Source organism: Panthera onca, chromosome D3, assembly GCF_046562875.1.
Source record: "Panthera onca isolate mPanOnc1 chromosome D3, mPanOnc1 haplotype 2, whole genome shotgun sequence".
NCBI lineage: Eukaryota > Metazoa > Chordata > Mammalia > Carnivora > Felidae > Panthera > Panthera onca.
The window spans coordinates 33,389,330-33,412,225 of NC_138350.1; the positions used below are offsets into that span (position 1 = coordinate 33,389,330).

Consider the following 22,896-nt stretch of genomic DNA (forward strand, 5'->3'; position numbering starts at 1 on the left):
CATTGGGCTCTGTGCTGCCAGCATGGAGCCTGCTTGGGACTCTCTCTTCACCTCTCTCTCTCTGGCCACCCCACTCACATGCTCTCTCTCTCAAACTAAACAAACATTAAAAATAAAAAGGAGGGAAGTGCTGTTTAGCAGCAGCATTCAGCACCGCCTCTGGATGACACTTCCGCCTGGAAGGGTCCCACGATGGTACTGGGAGCCTGTGACTCCTAAAAATCTCCCCAGAAACCGCACCCGTGCCCCGGTGCCACTGTCCTCTGGATGCCTTTGTGTGATGTGCATTTGGGTGGAGCTTCAGCTTCTCAGCTCCTCCCCCATCCTGAGGGGTACTGGGGGATCCCAGGCAGATACTGGGACGAAGGCAGGCAGGAAAGGCCACCCTCTCCCTCACTGCCCTAACTCACTTCTTCCTCCTCAGTGCATCTGGCACCTTATGGCAGGACACAGTCAAGCTGTGAGCCCAGGGAACGCTGGGTCTGGGGCCCTGGGCCCTCCGTCTGGCTTCACCTCACACGTGGGGACAGTCCCTGGTGAGACGCATCTAGAGGAAGCAGCCTCCGCCAAGTGGGCTTCCTCAGCAGATTTCCCACAATTATAATAAAGGCGACTTTCATTACAGGAGCTCACAATAACACAGATAAATAGAAGATAACACCAAGTGGTCTTTGGCAGGGAAAGTACTCTGGGATATCTCTACCAGTCATAAATGAACTCAAAGGACTAAGAAAAAAAAAAGATGAAAAATAATGAGTAAACTGTCAAACAGAAGTCAAATGGGGCCCCTCATTTAGAAAATCATTGTTCTAGAGAAGATTCCACAGAAGCCAATCTGATGCAGGGGAGCACTGGAGAAATCTCCCCTGGCACCCTCTCCGCACCCCCTCCCTGTCTAGAGCTTCCCCAACTTCTGCGGTGGAAACGATCATGTTACAGGCTGACACGGATTCTGAGCCCATGGGAAGGAAATGCTTTGTGAATTCCAAATATAATTACTGGACTATCATTCAAGAAAAGAACATTATAAGGTTTTAATTGTTTCCTGCCCCCCTCCGTCCTCCCTGGTGATTACAGTGACTTTACATTTCACTTAGTCGAATGGAAAGAATGTGGGGTCTGGAGAAAGAGGGCTGGGTTCAAGTTCCAGTGCAGAACCTCCCTAACTGGATGACCTGGGGCAAAAGACAACCCCTTGAATCTCTGCTGCCTCTCCCTTCAGCCCAATAGGGTGGTGACATCTGCCTCAAGGGGTCGTTGTGAAGACTGACAGCAGTAACGTGGGTGGGTGTAAGACCACAGCCTTACAAGAGCCCTGTCGCTTTTCCTCAGGCACCCCTCCGCCTCCTCCAGGGCTGGGATCATTACTGTCGTTGTCCCTCCCAAGTGTGGTTATAACATCTTCGAATTCCCTTTATGCTTTCCTCTTAGAATCAAAGAAGATATTCCTGGAGGGTTAGAGCTAAACAGAGCCTTATGAATCTTCTAGAATAACCACCCCAGGAACCCCTAGCACACCAACAACCCCGCTACCACCACCCATGTCAACAGGAAAACCACAGCCCCTGGCCGCAGAGCAAGGTGGTGGCCCAGCCAGGCCTCCTGCTTCTGCTGCGCGTGCCTCCCCGTGCAGCCCTCCACATCTCCCCCATGACGCCGGGTGCTTCCTCTCATGGGGCTCTTTGGGCCCCACTGACACGTCTCCCTGCGGGCCACTCATCTTACTTAATAAAGAACAAACAGCCCGCAGGCCGGGAGGGCGGTCAGCTGCAGGGTACCTTGGCATTCTGCAGCGGGGGCTGGTAACTGGACGGCCGATAGAACATCCTCTGCGAGGCGTCGGTGTGGATGTCCCCGAGGAAGAGCTCCTCCACCAGGCGGTCCAGGTTGTGCTGGAGGTACTGCTTCTCCACACGGATGAGCTGCAGCTCGTGCATGGCGAAGTTCACAGCCTTGGTGCACTCGCAGCCATTCTCTTCTCGCCACAGGTCGTAGGGCACGTCCTGCACCCAGGGGCCCCCGGCGGGCACGAAGCCGGGGCAAGTGCGGTTCACCAGCTGGCTGAGCCTCTCGGCGACGGCCTCCGTGTGGCAGACGACCTGCACATTGTGCAGCTGGTAGTCAGCCTCAGTGCCCCCGCGGATGATCCAGGAGGCCTGGCGCAGGCGGACCTTGCCCCGGATGACGAGGGTGTAGGTGGGGCTCGTGCACCTGTTGCCGCCATAATAGAACTGGTAGGCCTTGAAGGTGTTGTTGTGGTAGAATCTGTAGGACCTTGTGATGAACTCTGGGCCCGACCTCACTTCACAGCTGGAGGAGAAAAGGGGAAGGAAGGCATTTTAAAACCCAAAGGCATGCGGAACAGATTCGTTACCCTGTCAAGAAATCATGGTCATGATAACAAACGTTTACTCGGCCGGACATTACTCTCTGCCTTCAGAGACACCAATTCATTGAATTCTCACAACAACCTCTGAGTAAAGTAGTACTGTTTCCATTTTACAGCTGGAGAAACCAAGGCACAAGAGATTAGGGAATGTGCCCCAGGCTCCAAAACCAGCCAGGAGCAGGAGCAGACCAGGAATCCAGGCAGTCTGGCTGCAGGTCTGTGTTCCTAATCTCTCTACACCACATTCTCTCATTCATTTCATGAACAAGCCAGGAGAGCCCAATCCTGCCAGCCTCACTTCCACCTGGGGGCCTGACTGCAGACAAGTGTCTTCCTTTCTGGTGGGATGAGGGAAGAGTATAGTGCCGGCCTATGAAGGAAGTATCCTTATGCTAGTGCAAAAATAGTTGATTTCCTGAACAATTCCCTTTTATGGACCTTGTCTAGAGCAGGCAGGTGCTGGATGTCTGTCATCCTGAAATGGAATCCAGTCTGGGGAGAAGTCACTTAGAGGCACTTGCACATTCACCCTCCCATCTAGTGAAAATTAATTTTCCCTCTCCTGGAAAAACAAAGGGTCCATTAGTGAAAAAGCAAAGCTAACATAACAACAGATATAAGGGTTCCTTTCGTCTGTGCTGACAAAATGACAATGATAAAATGGTTTTATGCTGTGGCTTTAGATAAATGCTGGATTCCTAGGCCAGAAATACTTGGACGAGGTCTACAGGGCACAAATGGCTCACAGGAACTGATCACCGCTGTACCTGTGGCCAGTTCCTGTCTCTGCAGCACAGCCCGCACCAGAGAAATGCTGGAGAGTTTCTTCAACACATCGGCCAAAGAGCCAAAGACTCCGTCCTCTGTAACCCTCTGCTAGATCCCACTCTCAGTTATATCATGACTTACATGTCATCAGTTTTGACCTTATAAATCTGCTCCAATCTGTGATATGTATATATATATATATATATATATATATATATATATATATATACACACACACATATTTTTTCATATATATATACACACAATGTAATATCAGAACTCAATGTGATACACAATATATCATATATCATGTTATATCTATAGTATTTACTATATATTATTTATAATAATTTTGGTTTGAGCAGATCCAGCATTGCTAAATCAAGCAGTGGGGCTGAAATCTCAAAGGCCCGTGCTTCTCAAAATTGCTAACATTTCCTTTTTTTCAGCTCACACACTGGAGAGAGGTAAACATTACTCCAAGCGGGCACCTCCCTCTGGGGAGGGCGGTCAGTGAACGTCCGATGAGGGTGCATGCACAGAAGGCACTCAGAGGAACTCGGCAGAGTCTGCAGAGAAGGCTTGGAAGGAGACAGTCGTAAGGCTCCTCCCCCCTAGGAAGGAGGCTCCCTTTGGCGTGAGTGGTTAATGCAGTTTAACTGCTCATCTGGGCACTGGTGGTGGTGTGCCTCGGGGGGCCCCAGAGCTCGGCGCTCTGAGCATCTCAAGTCCTCCACACTCCACGGACCCACCACCTCCCTCACCTAGGCCTCCTCACCGCTAGATGCACCTGCTGCGTCTTTTAATTGGTCACCCTCACATCACTTTTCTACCACTCAGCCAGGGTGCCAGTATGAAAGCATGGTCTTTGCTGCAAACTCGTCAAAGACCTTCCAGTTCTCCTCTTGGATGGTAAGTCCAGTTCGGACAGACGTGCTCTGGCTGGCCTTGCCCCGCCTCAGGAGCCTCCTCTGGAGCTGTTCTCCCCAGATCAGACACCCAGGTTTACTGTACCTCAGCTACAAGGATTCTGGGTCAGTTGTTTCTCCAGCCCAGCCTTTGCTAGTTCTTCCAGATGGAAAGCTCTTCCCCGGGTCTTTGCACAGCTAACAACATCCCAGCTCAAGTGTCCTCTCCTTCGGTAGCCTTTCCTGACCCCACCCCCATCCTAAAATAAGGTCCCTGGTATTCCCCTTTAGCACCTGTTGTTTTTTTCCCTCTTCATAGCACTTCTTTGTATGTTTATTTGAAAAATTCCTGAAGACGGGGACCATGTCTTGTTTTGTTCACTGCTAAGTACACAAAATCTAGAACAGTACTTGGCACACAGTAAATAGTTATGCAATCAATAAATATTTTTTTGAATAAAATGATAAATTATTAAAAGCACATCGCATTCAGGCTGTGCAAATATTTACCATCTCCTTATTTTAAGAAACCCCATCTTTAGAAAAAAATAAAACCTCTGGGTCTTCATCATCTTATAAAATTCCTTTTTTGTCTTCTCTGTGTGCATTTGATCCCTCCCCAAGGTACCTGGAGGCTGCAAGGGAGAAGTGATTAGATCCCAGAGTGAGCCTTGTTAATTCTCAACAATTTAATGGGTAGGGGAAAAACTGCAGGTCTGCCTCTAGGCTATTTTTAAAAGCTCTAATGGAAGATAAGCCAGAGCTCAAACTGGGATAAATCTCAGCTCTGCAACCTGGAAAAGAGTCCAAGATATACGCCCTGGCTAGTAGAGGTAGCCTGAGTACTTTTTCACGTACTCTTAGAACCCTGAAGCCGTATATTAAATTACCAGAATATGGCTAGAATATTTAGACCATCAGAACCTTGCAAGTCATGTTTCAGGGTTGGTGAAACACAGACTCCTAATTTCACTTGCTAATGGTTTCTTTTCATACACGAGTGGTCCCACAGACTTCGGTAAACAAGGACCCATTCACTCACACCCCTTGGTTAACAGTGGTACATCTCTGCTTTAGCTAAGATTTCTACAGTACTTAGCTCTGTTTCTTTACCAACCAGAGTTTCAAAGTGTTGCTTGGCTTTTAGTTAGAACTTAGATAACACCTACACCATTGCAGATAGGAGAGAGTCTCTGTGCATCTGAGAAACCCTAAGAAAGGCCTTCCAAAGACGTTGTGCTCTCTGGTCCCTCCCTGGCCCGGTCCACCCCTGGCCCTCTTACCCAGTGGACACCCAGTGGCCCTCGATCGCTGGTGGCATCTGCACAGTGATCCTGGCGCCATTGTGGAGATGTTTGAGCATGTGATGGCACTGTGATTCCTTGAAAGCCCTCCAGGCACTTTTCTCTAAGGATCTGGGATGGGATCTGCTGTCAGGATGAAGGAGGGCAGAACCCTCTCCCAGCCCTGAAAGAGAAAAGTGGAAGTTCGCTGAAAGGAGAGCTTGCAGCAGACAGGAAGGAGTCAGGCTGAAGAATTGCTCCTTGGCCGGAAATCACTGCAAGTGGGAAACGCACTCCTACCCCGCCATGCTTATCACTGTCTCTGTTCTCGTGGAGTTCACATCTCAAAGGCAGAGGTGTCCCTGGAGACCGTTTCCCAGGTGGGAAAGCCGAGGCCCATGGAGACAACACGGACTCGCGGGAGGTCTCTTGGCTAGTTCCTGGCAAAGCCTGAGCTCAAATCCGTGCATCTGTGAAGCAGCAAATAAGGTCGTGCATCCAAACGAGCAGCTTACCGTGCAGGCAAATGAACGTAACAGGGACTGAAGAGAGAAAGGAATATGTCCCAAGGGAGGAGTAAGAAAGGGGTCGTGCAGGGACACATTTAGGGGAGGAGGGGGAAGAGTGTGGAGATCAGCCTCAGTGGAAAGGGAAAGGGAATTGTGATGGAGGGGAGAGAGGCCCAGGAACAACTCGGATGGACTCCCATCTGACATGTGCCCCCTGGCTTGGCTCCCAGCTGTTCCCACCAAGCCTTCCATCCTCTGGCTCTGTCTCTGGATGGACACCCTCCACGGGCTGCCCATCAGTAGGGTATAAGTCATATTACCCGCCCGACACTGGGGAAGTGTGGGACGCTTTCCCCCAGTTACATTCCCACTCCAACTCTTCACACCCACAAAGTCGGTGACAATTCAGGGCTCTAATAGGAATAACTACAAGAAGACTGTACATTTTTATTTCCCACGGGTAAAGGGATATTAGGACTAAGTTTGTCTTCAGTATAAGTGGTTTATGTTGCCGGACACTTAACCATGCAAAATAGCCACCAGCCCCACGTTCAGAATAAAGCCATGCTGGCAAAGGAAGTTATAATCTGAAAACCCATTGTTTTGAGATTCCCTCCTGAAGTAATTAACACATTAATACGACCTCATCGTGGACCTACTAAGTACTCAGCACCTTGTTAGCAACCCCCCCCCCAAAACACCAGTTAGACAAATGCATAAAAACAAAATAGAAATATACACGAAATAAATAAAATGCATCTGTTAGAATGCTACCTATGAGGGGGCAATCATATATTTTTTAATCAACACCTTAATAACTTCATAGAGAAACCATGGCTTACAAGAGAAAATTTAATTTAATTTAAAAATGAAACGTTAGACCCAGAATATGGTGACTTACAGCAACATGATGAAATCTACTGGGGAAACTCAGACCCACAGGTTGATAACATTCAGATATTTGTAAAATATTCAGATTTTCAGATATTTGCCATGATTCAGAGGGCTGAACGAATCCTTTGTGGAAAGTCCTTGGTACTGAGAAGACAGCAGTCTCCACGTGGGAAGTCTGGGGCTTTCCTCTGAGCAACATGCTGGCCGTGGGCTAGAGCAGGGATTATTCTTATGTATCTTAAATGAAGCGAACAGGGAACGAGGCAGAGACACCTATGGGTACAATTCAACTAAATGACAAGTGTGAAAAAAGATTCTAAAACGAGATGATGGTGCTGTGTTCAAATGGCATGCAACCTCACCACCAGCCCCGCGTCGCCCAGCCAGGTGATTGGGACCCCAGCCAGGTGATTGGGACCCCAGCCAGAATGAGAGAAACACTCAAATCCGAAATTCCACGTTGGGCGGTGTCGATGCTCGTGGCTATTCCATGACGACCTTCTTTCCCGTGGCCCCTGCTTCCAGGGAGGAAGGAAGAGTGGCATTTCTCGGTACCCTTTCTGCCTCCCTCATTCACCCTTCCCCAGTGAAGCCCGGTGCAGGATGGAGAAGGAAACAAGTGTGTGTGACCACGCCACTTTTCTCTTTCTTTGACAAACTGGCCTGTTTTCAAAATATAGTTCACCCTTGAACAACATGTTATATGTTTTATGTACTGTATTCTTACAATAAGGTAATCTAGAGAAAATAAAATGTTATCAAGAAAATCATAAGAGAAAATAAATTTATAGCACTGTAGTGTCTTTATTGAAAAAAAAATAGTCCACATGTAAGTGGACCCACTCAGTTCAAACCTGTGTTGTTCAAGAGTCAACTGCTCGTGTATCTTGATCAGCTCCCACACTCGCCACGTAGTAAGGACCCCACCCCTTCCGATGTTTGACTGTGGCACTAGGCCAGGTGGAAAGTCTGAAAACTTCAGGGGTGAACTGTTAGCAATCCTATCCTGGCCATCATCTATATGATATCTTCTGATTTTTATCACAATCCTCATGTTTTCATGTCTTCATCTGTCTGAGACCTCTGTTGATCTGTCAGTTGGCTTTGAACTAGAGGAGGGAGAGGGGGTACTATGGACTATACCTCCCACCAATCCCAAGAGTTGTAATTATCCTGATGATGGGAAGCATTTCCTGGATTCCCTGTTAGGCAATCAAGAAATGAAAGACAGTACAGCTTGCTGTCTCTGGTAGGTCAATGGACTGTGTGATCAATTACAATGTTAATTCAAGTTACAAAGCAGTGGGAGTTGGGGAAGGCTCTGCTTTAAATGCGACACTAAGCATTTAGTAAAGAACCATCAGCTCGCTATCAACCAAGCTATGTTCTAAAATTCGATTTGTAAGCCCCTTTATACCCCGCAACTGTTTTCCTGTAAAGATGATGAAAGCCGGGAGGATAGTGGGTATGGGCGAAATATCTGGAGCTAGGCTGCGTGAGTTTGAAACTGGATCTGCCACTTAAAGGATTTCTCTGAATCTAAGACGTCAAGGATTGTTAAGATGCATCATTATTTTACTACTAGTGACAAAACACTTGCATTTAAATGAAGACACAATGCCTGAACTACAGTCCCGAGATACCCCGAATCAGAGTAGCATTTGCTACTCTGACATTGCTTTTATCTGTTCCAAGAGATTTGACAATGTCTCTTGCCTCCGGCTGCAATGCTTCACATGTGACAGGCAATATGTTTGCTTTGCAAGGATCTCAACAGCAAAACAACAAACACAGCCACACCGTTTTGTGGGTATCTTCCTTTCCAGGTAATTGATCACTGCTAACATGAGAAAATATAGAATTGCAGTTATTCTTCCAGTGATAAGTATTTGCCTCATTGATGTCACACTAACGCTCTGCTGCTCTATTATGAGACCACTCCAATTTTCATAGTGGTTTTTCTTTTCAGCACAAAGAGTGTAATTTATCAGTAAGTTACGGAGAAAGCAACCAAGCATGCCGGCTCAAACGTTTACTCTACTTTCAAAACCAACCTGTCTGCAACTAATCCATAGACATGGAGTCACAAGGACACACACAAGGGAAGTGATGGGAAGACAGTGTGTGCTACTATGTCCACGTTCACAGAGGCAAAGGCCGTATCACCCCCTGACTGCTCCTGGCAGGCTAACAGGGACTAGAACCCCCATCGACCATAAGATGCATATCCACTGCAGAGATCTTAAAATGGGAAGAAAAAGTGTTTCTTACAATTGATGAAACACACCATTAGCACTGTGACCTTAAACAAATGACTTAACCTCACCAAGCTTCTGTGTACTCATCTGTAAAAAGGGGATAACACTACCCATCTCTTAGGGCTGGTCTCAGGATTATCTGAGACTGTCTTCCTTAGCACAGGCACATAGTTCTCATTAAATGTGTTATTATTTTAAATAACGATTAGGCTCTTAGACTGCCCTCAAAAAGTCCATTCTAACTAATAGGACAGCTAAAATAATGGGAAAAGTCATCCAGAGCTAGGCCCCTCTGGGCTCTGAGAATGACACGGGGCTCCCCGGCAAAGTTAACTGGTGACCCTGATGCAGAAGAAGGTGGGACCCAAAGCACCGGGCTCTGTGGTTGTTGACGAGTTCTACTCAGTTTAACAAATGCCTATTCACTGTTACTTTGTATATTTCAGGAGCTGGAAGCATGACCAAGAATGAAGATAAGTTTTTCTGACCTTGAGGCTCTTAAGGACTCATTGGCCTGGATGTCAAAGAACAAGGGTGGAGATGATGAAGGAGGGCTCTGGGAAGGAAGCTGGGAGTTCAAAGGCAGAGGAAGAGGGAGTGGTGGTCAGGATTTGCATGGATCGTTCATAAGGCCAGTCACACAGGAAGGGAGCCTACAGTGATGCTTTCTAACCGAGGGTGGAAGAAATAAAACCCCAGAACCGCCAACACACAAACCATTTGAAAGCAGGCAAAAGATCATTACATCACTTGGGTTTCTAGAGACATATCTCCACTTGGCCATCGCTCTCATCAGACAACGAGTAAAGCTCACAGACCCAGCAAGGCTGTCAGGGGAGGAGAGTGGTAGTGTGAGCAGCCAGATGGAGAAGAACTCTCCAGTTAGCACAGCTCCTCAGCACACAGTGAGTTAGGGTTTGCACTCGTGGCTGATGCTATACTTTTAGCGTAGAAAAAATGGGATTTGTTCCCTTTCTATCTTTGCCCTTTGAAGTACCCACCACCTTGGTTACCACGAAGGAGCAAAATTAAATGGGTCACGTGAGGGGCGCCTGGGTGGCTCAGTCGGTTAAGCGGCCGACTTTGGCTCAGGTCATGATCTCACAGTCCGTGAGTTCGAGCCCTGCGTCGGGCTCTGGGCTGACGGCTCAGAGCCTGGAGCCTGCTTCAGATTCTGTGTCTCCCTCTCTCTCTGCCCCTCCCTCGTTCATGCTCTGTCTCTCTCTGTCTCAAAAATAAATAAACATTAAAAAAATAAATGGGTCACGTGAAAGTAGGACCTGCTGTACGGTAGGAGAAACTCTTTGGTCTGCAGTCAACTGCCAACAGTGGTCTCCAACGTTTACTCGTTTTGTCTGGTGTGGAAACTCTGGGAGGCCTTCTCATGAGTGCTACTTCTATTAATTGGCTTAGAATTAAAAGGCCATTTGAAGCACCAAGTCTAGCTGCGATAGAGGTCAGGTATAATAGCTCTCCTTATCCCCCAAGACTTCCTCCTCTGTTTCAGCCATGGTGTGCCCTCCAAGGAGACCAGCCTTACTAACCCAGGGACCCCTTTGTTCATTGTATCGCTCAGAGTATGTCAACTCCAATTTGGGACTGAAACTAGTAACTCATTCATCAGAATGAGAAACCATCAGAATGGTTCTGAAGGGCCAGACTCTGTTCTAGGCACCGAAGCTACACACATTATGCCCTGAGGGAGTCTCAGTTGGGCCAGAAACCAGACCCCGAGTGGGCTTGTAGAGGGCCTTATAAGGACAGAGAGAGCAGGCTCTACATTCATCCTTGGAGGGTTCATGGAGGGGCAGCCATGTCTCAAACACTGAACCAAAGTGGTCTAGGCAGAGTGTGCAGCATATCCAAACATAAAGAGACAGGAGGGGATCACATAGGAGGAACTGGGGATAGACTCAGGGTGGGGGGGACCACAGGGCGGCCCATGACAGAAGAGCAGAGAGGCAGGGCCATGATCAAGAGTGTCACGGCCATATTGAGTGTGCATTTCACTGGAAAGGTGAAGAGAAACCATCAAAACACTTTAAGCTATGTCACAGCACAATAAGAATTCCAATTGGGGAAGATCACTTTTCCCATTTTCGGAGGGATGGGAAACAGATAGGAAAGAGGAAGATCCATTATGAAGCTTCTACTATGGGTCAGTGTATCGTCTGGTTCAGTGTATCATTTTTGCCTGAATATATGAGAAGGGAACCACTCTGGACAAATAGCAGTAAATCTCTTTTGTAGTCTTGGGAGTTTTTTGTACTGGCCATCTCTTGCGTGTTGTAGAGAAGGTATATGAGAAGTTATAGTCAAAGAAAGGAAAGGGGGGGGGAATGGAGGAAGGGAGAAAGGAAAACAGGAACCTATACTAATTTAGCGCTACATCTGAAATAAAACTTGTGCAAAATATTTCTATGTCCTACTTTAATTTTAAATTGTGTAAAGCCGTCATCCTGGTACTTAGCAGTGTAGTAATCAAGGATGGTGACTATCATAATGGTTCCTGTCTGAGTTTTCCTAGTATTTATACTAAACGCGCTTGTTATATATAATAACTTTTTAAAACCTCCACTTAATTGGATTACCTATGTAACTGGAAGTGTTGACTAATCACAATATCTAGTTGTTGAAAATTCGGCCATTGTGTGTTGAACGCAGTTGACGTTTACGGTCTTTCTTTGATGATTTAGGTTCTCAAAGTGGCTCAAGGTCATTACTAGGAACATCAGTCCTTGTAGGATGCTACTTTGGATACAGAGATACTGGGGTGAACAGGTAATAACTCTGTTTAAGCCATGAAAGTTTTTTTTTCCCTCATTTTTTTTAATAAGACAAGAGTGACAAAGTCTGTGTGTGGGAATGTGGGTGCAAGTAACATCAACAATTTGGTTAACTGAGGATTCTAGACATTTTGGCTAATTGAGAAGACTAGTTCATTGGGTTCTCATTTATTAAGATTTTTGCTGCAAATGAATCCAAGGGAAAGGGCATCTCAAAGGATTAAAAACCAACACCCCTACAATAAGAAAGTGACTGTGAATTCAGTCCCAAAGGCAGCTTTGGGTGGGTCATGTAATATGTGCCTTTTATCTATTTAAAAGTAAAAATTATAGTAATGGTAATAATAACTAAAGTCGAAGGGTTATATAGATTGCCAGTCTGCGACACCAACTAAACTGGAAGCTCTCCACAGCATCGTGCCCTGTCCGGCAGAGGTCCAAATCAGGAAAATGACTTCACCGTAAAATGGTCTCCAGCATTGGGGGGGGGGGGGGGGGGGGGGGTTCCCTGGCCTGGGCTCAGATAAAATTATGATGACAAATGCGTACTTCTTTCAAGTGAGTGTGGGGGAAAAAAGTAGATTCTGGAAGGAAATTATTCATCTATTGAAAAAAAAATTAATTCCTGAAGGTTTTAGGATATAATTCTACAGATTACCATTTCTAGAGAACTAAATGAGACCCTGGAGCTCTGGAGGGTTTATTCACGTGTGTGCCTGTGCGTGTGTGTGCGCACACATGCACACACACAAATGATTTACTCCCAGGGAATAAATCATTCTATACTAGTAATCCAAAATGACTGTAGAATGACCTTAACCACTATCATAATTGTAACAGTCTACTGTTCAGAGGCTGATAACTCTCAATGATATCAATAAAAAAAACCATAGATTTCCCAAAATGAAGCATAGGGTTGACCACTTACACAGAGATTTACACCCTAAATACAAAGCATATGGGACCAGGTGACTGTTTATACCACCGAATTCACCAGATTATGCATTCAGAAAGCAGTTCTTGGCATAGTTTTCAGAGGGAATGAGTACAGTACCTCTCCTACGGTCATCCATGGCAAACCTTGTTCCTAAACCCACGGTGTTGTCAGGAAGCAAGCCAATCCAGGGACAGGGACCAAACAGAAGAGTGAAGGGTGGGGGTTTGGGGAGGAAGCAGGGGCTACTTGCGTTTTGAAAGTCAATATTCATTCATTCACCAAGTAGCTGAGTGCCTACTACCTGTGAGGTTCTCTCTCAAGCATGGGACATTGTTTATAAATGAAAGGAAAGGTAGGTATACCCCAAGTCCAAATTGCCAACTTTTCAGTAACATATTAAAATTTTTGAATTTTCTAGATATATTCCAGAGTTTTTCCCCTATCTAGATTGAGAACCAAAAGCTCCAAACTGCTTTATGTGTCGTAAAATGCAAAATTAGTGGGGAAGGAAACAATTTTCCAGCACACTGGGACTGAACCAATCTTTGATCAGGTCAGTCTTTAGAATATGTGGTTGAATGCTTCAAAAAAATTTCAAGAGCTAAATAAGCATAATGTGAAAATATTAACAATGGTTGTCTCTGGGTAGAGGGTTTTGAGCGATTCTTTTCTTGCTCATTTCGCATGCTCCTGTTTTCAATAACGTGACATATATTACTTGGATAACCAGAATGAGAAAGTATTCTCAAGTTAGAACTGGTGTGATATGTAAAAACCCAAAGCAGATAAAATGTGACTGATTAGATTAAATGAAGGTAATTACTTGGCCATGAAATTGCCCAGCCCAATTATATAAGCAGTCATTACTGTAAATGTATGCTTTACCCTGGATTCTGCTAGATAAGCCCCAGCACAGTTTTCCATGTGCTGGAATAAAAGCACGCACGCATTGCAGACAAACTGGATTTTACGACCGTGTGGGTAGCTGTGCCTACCAAACTCTTATCCCAGATTGTTTTTTGAGACAAAAGCTAAAAGAGCTGCTTTGCCAATCTTTAAGCCTTTTTATCTAAAGGATATTATATTATAATAAAGTCAAGATTTCAAATTCCTGGCTCCATTCAGCTGTCGTTGCAAAGGAGGTAATTTTCGATGTCCTTTTCTTCTAATGCCACAGTCCCCAGGCTAGACACTGAGGTTGAACTGGAGCCACAGACTGCGAAATTTGCATGTTGCCTCTGAAACTGACTGCTGCTGCCACACCCGTACTCTTCAGCTCGGTCGTGTGCATGTGCGTGCATGTGTGGTGCGTGCGCATGGAGTGTGTGCGTGGTGTGCACGTGGTACGTGTATGTTTGGCGTGGTTTGTGGCGATTCTCAGCAGGGAAAATACTGCAGTCATCTAGGGCCTGCCACGCTCCCAGCTCTGCTTTTGTTTCCTCGCCCTTCGATATTCTTTGGGGCTCTGCAGGAAAGGCAGTGTGCGTCTCCTCACAGCTCCTGTCCCTAGCATGCAGGGCCTCTTGGCCCAGAGTAGGACCTCATAAACGTACCTCCTGAACGAGTGGTTAGCTGAACGAAACGGGACAACTCCCACAGAACAGAATACTCTTAATGATTTTAGGGTGGCACTGTATCATTTCTCTGACCTAGATACCTATCATGTGACTTTCCTGAAAAATTCTATTCCCGCATTAGAAGGAAACAAGGATCTATACGCACAAAATCTTAACACAGCAAGAAGCTGTGCGTGGATGACAGTGGCAGGTTCTGTGCTTCAACTACATACACGAGACTCTACAGAAGACATGTCCTCCTGTGTTAGCTGTCAGCAGATGTATACAATCACTAACATCTCTTTTTATGTTTCTAGTCTTAAACGTTCTATGCTCCACTTTAATTGATTACATCAAGTTGTCATCAGTCTGTCCCTAAGCAGTATATAATTACACAGTCATATCATCCACTTAATGTTCGATTCTCTTCTCATTTGGGGAGAAAAAAGAATAAATGTGGCTATTATAGATCTGCCTGGCCACATGTTTGAAGCAAGTCCATTTATTTCACAAGAGAATATTTAACATCTAAGACCCTTGCTCCCTGTTATGTACTAATGAGTCATATTTCTTTTCAAGATTTCATTTTATGACCAACAGGGAAAGGGCGCAGGAAACACAATGTTTTCTTGGTTACAAAACCGGTCTTCAGAAAAATGGTATTTCAAAGATTCCTATCTTACCCTAGTTAAGGGTTTCCTTAGATTTTGTTGGTGAAGGTATCATTTGGAAATCTACAGGTTTTGTGTGTGTGTGTGTGTGTGTGTGTGTGTGTGTTTCAAGTTTTGCTAGAATATGCTTGAATGAAAGGGAATGGCTCAAAAGTGCCTTCACCTTTCAAAAAAAGTCAATGAATTCTGAACAAGTAAACAGCTCTGGGGAATAGAACATCTCCCCCAGCATCAGTTCCAAAACTTAAAATCAAAGGTTTCCATTAGCAAAGAGAGTCAGCACTTTGCTTCGCATTAAAGCACCACTTATTCTGGAATACCTCATGCTAATCTGTGTTTCTGGAGCCGAATGATTTTTGTGGCTTTTCATCTAAGCAAAGAAAACAGTGATAATGGACATCTTCCAGCTGCATTCTTCCGTGACATTCAATAGGTTTTTTTTGGATTAAGAAATGCAATTGTTTTCAGAAGCTGAAGGAGAAGAAAGTAAAACTGACATGTATACTTTTATTCCATCAAATTTTGAACTTGAGTTTTGCACTACATTTACAGCTTTACAAAACAGCAAAAACAAACAACAGGCTCGAGTCTAGCTGGAGCCTAACTTACTCACCAATAGGAGCCGGGGGTGATTTATGACTTGCAATGAGTTGAAATAAAAGTAACCAACAAACTGAACAAAGACTGGAGGCCAAACATCATAGTTTCTACAGCATCCTCACGCAGAATCTTCATGAAGGCCCTGTGCCCTTTTAAATCTCATTAATGTGACTTGCAGGTGTAACAATCTATAAATGTCTGAAACTACATTTATTAAAGTTGGTCACAAATACACTCATAACTCTAGAAAATGTGTTTTTACCTACTAATAGTTACCATGAATAGACAAATAATGTCCTATGGTTAGCAAAATAAAATGCCTAGGTATCGAGGGAAAAAAATCATGAAGCCATTCTAAAGAGATCTCAGGTAATCTTCAGACTCATAACTATTAAAATATATGATCAAGTTCATCTGTCACTGCCAAATTTGTAAATGCTTGTAAAACCCCTCACTATAGAATAGGACACATTCATCAAGGCATTCTCCTGGATTAAGTTGATTAACACCCATTTTCTGTTAAAATTACTTCCATCGGGTAGAATCAGGAAGAAAAGGGGGAGAGGGAGCATACTCCATTCCTTCTTGGTGCTTTACACTATCCTAACGAATTATGACAAGCCCTTCTTAAATCCCAAGGATTCATGCATTGCACAACTATTCCATCTGTTTATTTTTTGTGCTAGGGTCCAACACTCCCTGCAGGATCTAAGTTGATCTTTGAGCAACTTCAGTGTTAATAATTTTGCCATTGCAGATTCACTTTGAAATCGGATAGCTTTTTGCAGGGTATCAATGTCATCCAATTAAACTTCGCAAACTCCTTTTTTATCTTACATCCTCTTCGTCACACAGGCACACACGTGCACACAAGCACGGGGTCTGCCCCCCTCCCCCTTCCTCGGGTTACAGTGCAGACTGGCCCCTTCCTTCCTCCCTCCCACCACAAGGTTCTCTCCCCAGCACCACCGGGTCTGGGTAAATCGCTCATTCCAAGACGTTCAGGCCAACACGGACTCAAGTTTGGAGATTAGGGGCTATACTCACTAAGGATATACTTGGGCTCTTATTACGAACTATTAGTTACTATCCCAGCTTGGACTGGCGGGGCCGTAATTACAACCCCCACCTCTGAAAAGAGAGAGAGAAAGTTGGGAATGAGACGGTCCGCACTGCACATCTGAGGACCACTTTTGTAGTGCAAAAGGCAATGAGCTTATGCGAAAAAATTCTGTTTATGCCAAACTCTCAAGTAATTTCTCATTTCAAAAGTCATTTGACCACACTGCCATTTTTGCTCACAGATATTACAACAGATTTTTTTAAGGGGACAATTTTGTCTGTTTCATCTCTCTCACCCTTTTTTTCCCCCCTGGTGTGTGTGGCAGCTGCTGTTTGATCTGTTCATTGGCTCTGATTTGTTTCATGTTTCAGCCAAAGATTAAAACTGCTCTGTAATTCTAAGCAGATGGGCCTAGGAGCGCAACCCTATAATTATACCTTCTCTCCCCGGCCCTCGAACTGCAAGCCTTCCATCCTGACTTTTAAAGTCTGGGATCACTGGGGCTCGGGGTACACACCTTGGCAATCAGGCAGGTCTGGCCCCACCAGACACCTTAGCAGGGCTGCAGGGCTGGAGCTGTCTGCCCTGAAGCCCTACTACAAAGAAAAGAGCCACTTCTAGCCCCTAGATTCTCCCCCTCTTCCCTTCCTAGATCTTGGGGGGGCCGGGGGAGGGGGGGGATGGGGGGCACAGCTTGGTCTTCAGTGCTGGCAACAATGCATCAATGCATTCTGAAGCTCCATCCTGCTGCAGATCCTCAGAAACCCAGAGTGTCCTCGAGGGTGCTCATCTGCCCTGCAGGGGTTGTGGAGGCCACGCGTTGACGCTCTGCCGAAATGTCAGGTGTCCACCATTAGGGAAAGTTCACTCTGGATTTCTGAATCAGCACAGTGCGTTCTGCCACCGCCTGCAGCGAGCATCAACACCAACCTACCACAAAATCTGCCTTATTTTTCTCAGGGCAATTCCTGGAACTCTTTGAAAGCGCTGATGAGTTCTCCGGCTAAGGGGTTACCGGAGCCCCTGAGAAAATGTGGCACACGAAGCGCAGAAACAAAACCATCCAGCGAGAGTATGCGGGAGATGAGGCGTCCCGTCCCGGAGAACCTTAGCAGACTGGTTTTAATGACTACACCGTGGCCGTGAAAGTGTCCCCTGCTCCTTGAACTGCACCCAGTCCACTTGGGAGAGAGCCCCATCGCCACACCTCGGGAGGCACCAGTCCTCTCTGAGGCCACAGAGAAACCCGCGCGGGCTGCTTTTCCCCCTTAAACGACCACAGTTTCGCTTTACAGACCCACAAAAGCCTGGACCACATCAAGAGCCCCTCCGGCAGGCGCCGTGACACTTTGGAGACGGGATCGCCAAGCCTGCGATTTCATGACAGTCTGGACTCTGAAAATCCAACAGGCTGCCTAAAAGTTTTCCCTCGAACTTGAAGCAATCCATTCAGGAGCTAAAAGGTGTCTGTGTGTGAGCTCTGCACCCTTCCAGAAAGCAAGCTCCAGCCGCAAACCAGCTCCGGGCGCCGCCGGGGAACCCGCGAGCCCCCCTCCCGGGGATGGGGGGCGGGCAGGGGGTGGGGGTGGGAGCAGCGGCTGCGCCCGGGTTCCGCGGCGCCGACGGAGGAACTCACCGTGAAGCAGGAGGGCCGGGAACAGGTACGCGAGCAGGAGGCGGCACAGACCGGACATCTCCAGTCCTCCTCCGGGACCGCGCGAGCCGCCCGCCGGCCAGGGACGCCGCTCCCCGGGAACGGCCGCGGCGCCGCGCGCGCTCTGTCCCCCCGCCTCCAGCCCGGAGGACGCGACGAGGCGGCGGCGCCCGGCGAGGCGAGCGCGGCGGCGCGGGGACACGGGCGGCCGGCCCAGGCCCCGCGCGTCAGGCGGCCGCGGCGCGCCCCATGCCCCAGGGGCGCGGCGCGGGGGCTGCGGGGCGCGCGCTCCCTGGGCGCCGTCGGGCCCCGCGCGCCCGGCCCGGCCCTGTCCGCGCTCCCGGCCTTCAGGCTCCCGGGCCGTCCGCGTCCCGTCCCGGCCGCCGCCGCCGCCTCTGCCGCCGCGCGCCGCTCCGAGCTGCAGTGGCCGCCACCGCCGCCGCAGCTGCAGCGTCTCTTCATATTTCCCGAGCGCCGCCGGCGGGGCGGCCGTGCCGCGGGCCGGGGGAGGGGCCGGGGGAGGAGTCGGGGCGGCGACGCCGCGCCACCGCCTCCCGGGCCGCCGCCGGGGGCCGGGGGCGCGGAGACTTGAAAGGGCGGGTGGGGCACCGCCTCTCCAGCTTCCCCCTCCAGCCTCCTCCTTGTCCTCCTCTCCAGCCCCTTCGCCTCCTCCCGCCTCCTCCCGCCTCCTCCCGCCTCCCCGCCTCCCGCTCCCCTCCACCTTCCTTTCCCCTCCCGTTTCTTAGCCTCCTCCCTCCCGCCGGCGCCCCCTCTCCTCGCCCTGGGCTCAGCGCCCCTTTCCCCCTCCATCTCCTCCTCTTCGGCCTCCGCGCACTCGCAGGCCAGGAAAGAGGTGCCCTTCGCAGTCCCGGCCTCCCCCTGTTCTCCGTCTCTCCCCCCCCCCCCCCCCCTCCCGGCACTCTGGACTCTTTCTCTTCCCTCCCCAGAGGTGGAGGCACCACTTTTGAAAGTTGTTCCGAAAAGGGGCGGGGAGGGCGCTGTAGAGCTAGGGGGCTCATGGCGAGGGGGGTGGGGGTCTGAGAAAAGTCCACTTGCAACGATTGGGGTGTGTGTGTGTGTGTGTGTGTGTGTGGACGCGTGTGTGTCCGCGCGCAGGAGAGAAAGGAGACGAGGAGAGACAAGAGGTTACTGCAAAAAGAGGAGTTGTGAGTTCTGGAAAATTGCTCAGGGTGGCGAGGCTGCAGTGCCTACTCCCTGGGGGGGTGCAGTGTGCGCTTTAACGGGCCGTCCTACCGGGTGAGCAAGGAGCCCGGTCACAGCCCCAACCTGTGAAGCGAATGGTGTAGGCAGCAGGAGCCCTTGCTTCCCCCGCCCCCTCCCCCCTCCCGCCAGCCTTCCAGGAGGCAAATGACTTGTTGAAACACGGGAGAAATCTCTGAGAAACACTCGCTGTCGATCTCCAAGAAAGTGCACGGAGGCCCGTTTTCTGGTTCCTCCTCTCTCCCAGCCCAAATCTTGATTTTATTTATGTTCTGTGGGCCTTTGGGGGGTATGGTCAATTTTACAGACCCAAAGGCAGGAACGGCTTCCACTTTCTTCATTCCCCAGAGCCCTGGTACAAGCTGTTTGCCTACAGGGCAGCTCCCCTGGGCTGATGTGCCAGGGCTCCCTGATTTATCTGGAGGTCCCTCCTCTGCGGAGCTCCTCCACGGGCCATTCAGCAGCTCCCAGGAGGTTTAACCAGGCTCCTAGGCTAAATGTCACCTCCTCCTCACACTGGGATAAGGGAGCAGCCACGGGACCAGATGAATCAAGAGACCGTTTCTTGACTCTGCTGCTGTTTTTCATAAATAAAACACTTAAAAAGAATGCCTGACTTCCCAAGAGAGTTCTCTGCCCCTTTGAACAATGTAACAATTCAACTCCTTGTGCTCTAGACTTTCAAAACTAGTGGGACCTTAGCATGGGCGTACAATTTAGTAAAATAGATAAGAATACATTTGACAGTTTCTACTTTTCCCTTCTTTTCTTTCTTTCCTTCCTTCTTTCTTTCTTCTTCTTCTTCTTTTTTTTTTTTTTGAGAAAGCCATGAGTCTTTTGATGTGATAGTGCTGACACTGTTTGATGTGCTTCAATTTTTATCACCATCATTATCATCTTTCCATCTTTAATACGAGGGATCATAACATGTACCACCTGCCTGGCTCACAAGGATGTTGTGAGGGTTACGTGCCAATGTTTGCAAATCTCAAAGATGAAAGACTAGCTGTGTGCGAGAGAAGGGAAGGCAGAGCAGCAGCATTATTTTGTGTTGGGCTTGAATCTCTCTGGGCTCACTTTGTCCCCCGGTCTCTGGCTTGTCCCTGTTACGAGGTTTGGGTAGCAGACTATGACTGGTTGGATTTGAATGTTGCCCAAAGGTCAGTCGTGTTTAAAGCAGGAACTTGATTTCCTCACGAATGTTGGGCAGTTGGAAATGATGTAAACAGCATACTTGGCTGCTTAAGCAGAACATTAGCCTTGTCACCAAGAACACATACTAGGCAGTGTTTCGCTTCTCTATGCCTCCTGGTCATTTGATGCTTTTCTAGCCTATCCGCGAAAATTTGAAACAAGCAAGCAACAGGACAGAATGTTAGGGTTGGTGTGTTTATGAATAAGCACTGGGTGGACAGTAATTGAAAAATGTTAAGGTCATTCATTACATGTTAGCAGAAAAATTAGGTAATATATTTAGTTAAATAATTACTTGATTCTGTTAATTAAAAGGAAGAAGAAGGAGGAGGAGGAGAAGGGGGAGGAGAAGGAAGACAAGGAGAAAACCAGCAGGCCAGCCAATAATTTGGTGTCATCTTGACAGTCAAATTGATTCAATTTTTGTTTTCCAACTGGTTTTACTGGTGTCGTATAAACATAGCCAGGATGATGTCATCATTTTAAAATGTGTTTTTGCCAGTTTATTTTCCACATGTAGTGTCATAGGTTTAAATGTTCGACCCTCAACTCTCAACATAACATCCAGCCAGAGTCTCTGCTCCCTCATAGCCTTCCGCCTTGTCGTAGGAGTAAGGTTCACTCTCTGTGTTAAATTTTAGTTTTACCCTAAGTGTACTCTCTTCTGGAAGAGAATAATGAAAACGATGTTAGATATTTGTCTCAGAGTGATTACACAGTGTGTGGCTATCTGCTTAAAGTAATACAGTTGGGATGAGGGCCTTTTCTAGGAGGTAATAAGGTGGCTGTGAGCTCCAGCTCAGAGGCGGGCCTCTGCCACCTGCACGAGAAATTCCCCCAGGCCACTTGTGAGGATCGAGCCTCGAGCAGGAGCATGTGTGGCCAGGTCCTGGTGATAACGGGAGAGTCCCTGGCAGGGGTAGGGGGACAGGTACCCTCAGCAGCATCAACAAGTGTGTTAGAATATTCAGAGCTACTCATAATTCACTTTTGCCGGGTTGATGGAGAAGAGCAAACTCAAAGGGTCTGAGTTCTCAGCCACCCCGCAAATCAGAGGCACACTTGGAACTCCTAGGAGTGTTCCATCACCGGCTCACGAGGTGTCTCACATGCTCAGCAAGTGGTATTTTCCCACGAACACTGCTGATCCTCACTCAGAGGCTCTACAGTTGGCCCCGTCTTTGAGTCAGAACCAGCCCTTCGCTCTTCCCGGTAAACTCTGAATCGTGAGCACATTCTCTGGAATGGACTGTGCTGGCCCCAAAGCTTGTGTCTCGGGTTTTAGTGAGCGCACAGTAGTGGACAGCTCAACAGCATCATTGCCCTGGGAGGTGCCAGGACCAATGTCCTTTAAAACCTGTGCTACAATTTGGTTTCCTAATCAGTCCTTGGGGAAATTGATTAAGGGTGGACGATCGTGCAAGCCATTTGCAACTTAGGGGATTCCATGTCTTTTGGTTCTTGAAGAAAATGATAGTTTTAAGAAGGGTCAGAGGAATGAAAACATTAATCTTGAAATATGTTCAACTATGAATAAGGTTGAAAGCATTTTACTACGGCCGCGTCCTCAGAGGATGGGAAATGTCCCTGGGAATAGGCTTTTCTCGAAATTTGTTAGACGTCAATGCCCAGTCTGTGACACCGTGGAAATGCCTCTGAGTATCAGAGTCTGGAGGATAGGAATGGTGTCTAGTCATGACTTAACCCTTTTAGCACCTAGGCCAGTGTTTTCAGTGTTTTGCCCCAGCAGGACTTTAGCAGTTGATAGCAGTATTAAATTTAAAAAATCTTTTATAGTTTCCTCAGAGACAGAGTTAATAAAATTATCCTGAGGAGTCCTTAGAAGGGGACGTACGTCTGAGTTACATTTTTACAACACATTAGTTTGAACAAACTATTTTGGAAATAAAGTGTAGTTCAGATATATTTCTGAGTGACATGGTTGTCTGAGCTTCAGAAACTAAAGGTTACATTCCATTTTATACTCATGGCGGTTATCAAGGGAAACCAGTAAAATGTTTGTGAGCTTAGCATTCATTCATTCATCCATCCCAACACATACGGACCACTGCCAAATACAGATGTATGCGTACAACGATCCAAAAATAGGGATAGGTATGCAGAAGGATGGCCCAGTTTAACCACCCATTCATCCCATGTCACACGTCTATTTGGGGGGCTGATAACAAGACTGAGGACCCTTAT

General features: G+C 47.5%; 1 protein-coding gene across 1 annotated transcript in view; it reads right to left on the bottom strand.

Moving 5' to 3' along the window:
• Positions 1-18,989, bottom strand: part of APCDD1 (APC down-regulated 1) — a 34,236-nt gene extending 15,247 nt beyond the window's left edge. Inside the window, exons 1-3 of the mRNA XM_060613240.3 lie at positions 18,259-18,989; positions 5,349-5,532; positions 1,779-2,310 (exon numbers count right to left, since the gene is read on the bottom strand). Of these exons, the coding sequence (XP_060469223.2) occupies positions 1,779-2,310; positions 5,349-5,532; positions 18,259-18,316 (774 nt within the window). The 5' untranslated portion in view covers positions 18,317-18,989. The remainder of the gene's footprint in view (positions 1-1,778; positions 2,311-5,348; positions 5,533-18,258) is intronic.
• Positions 18,990-22,896: the final 3,907 nt, after the last annotated feature.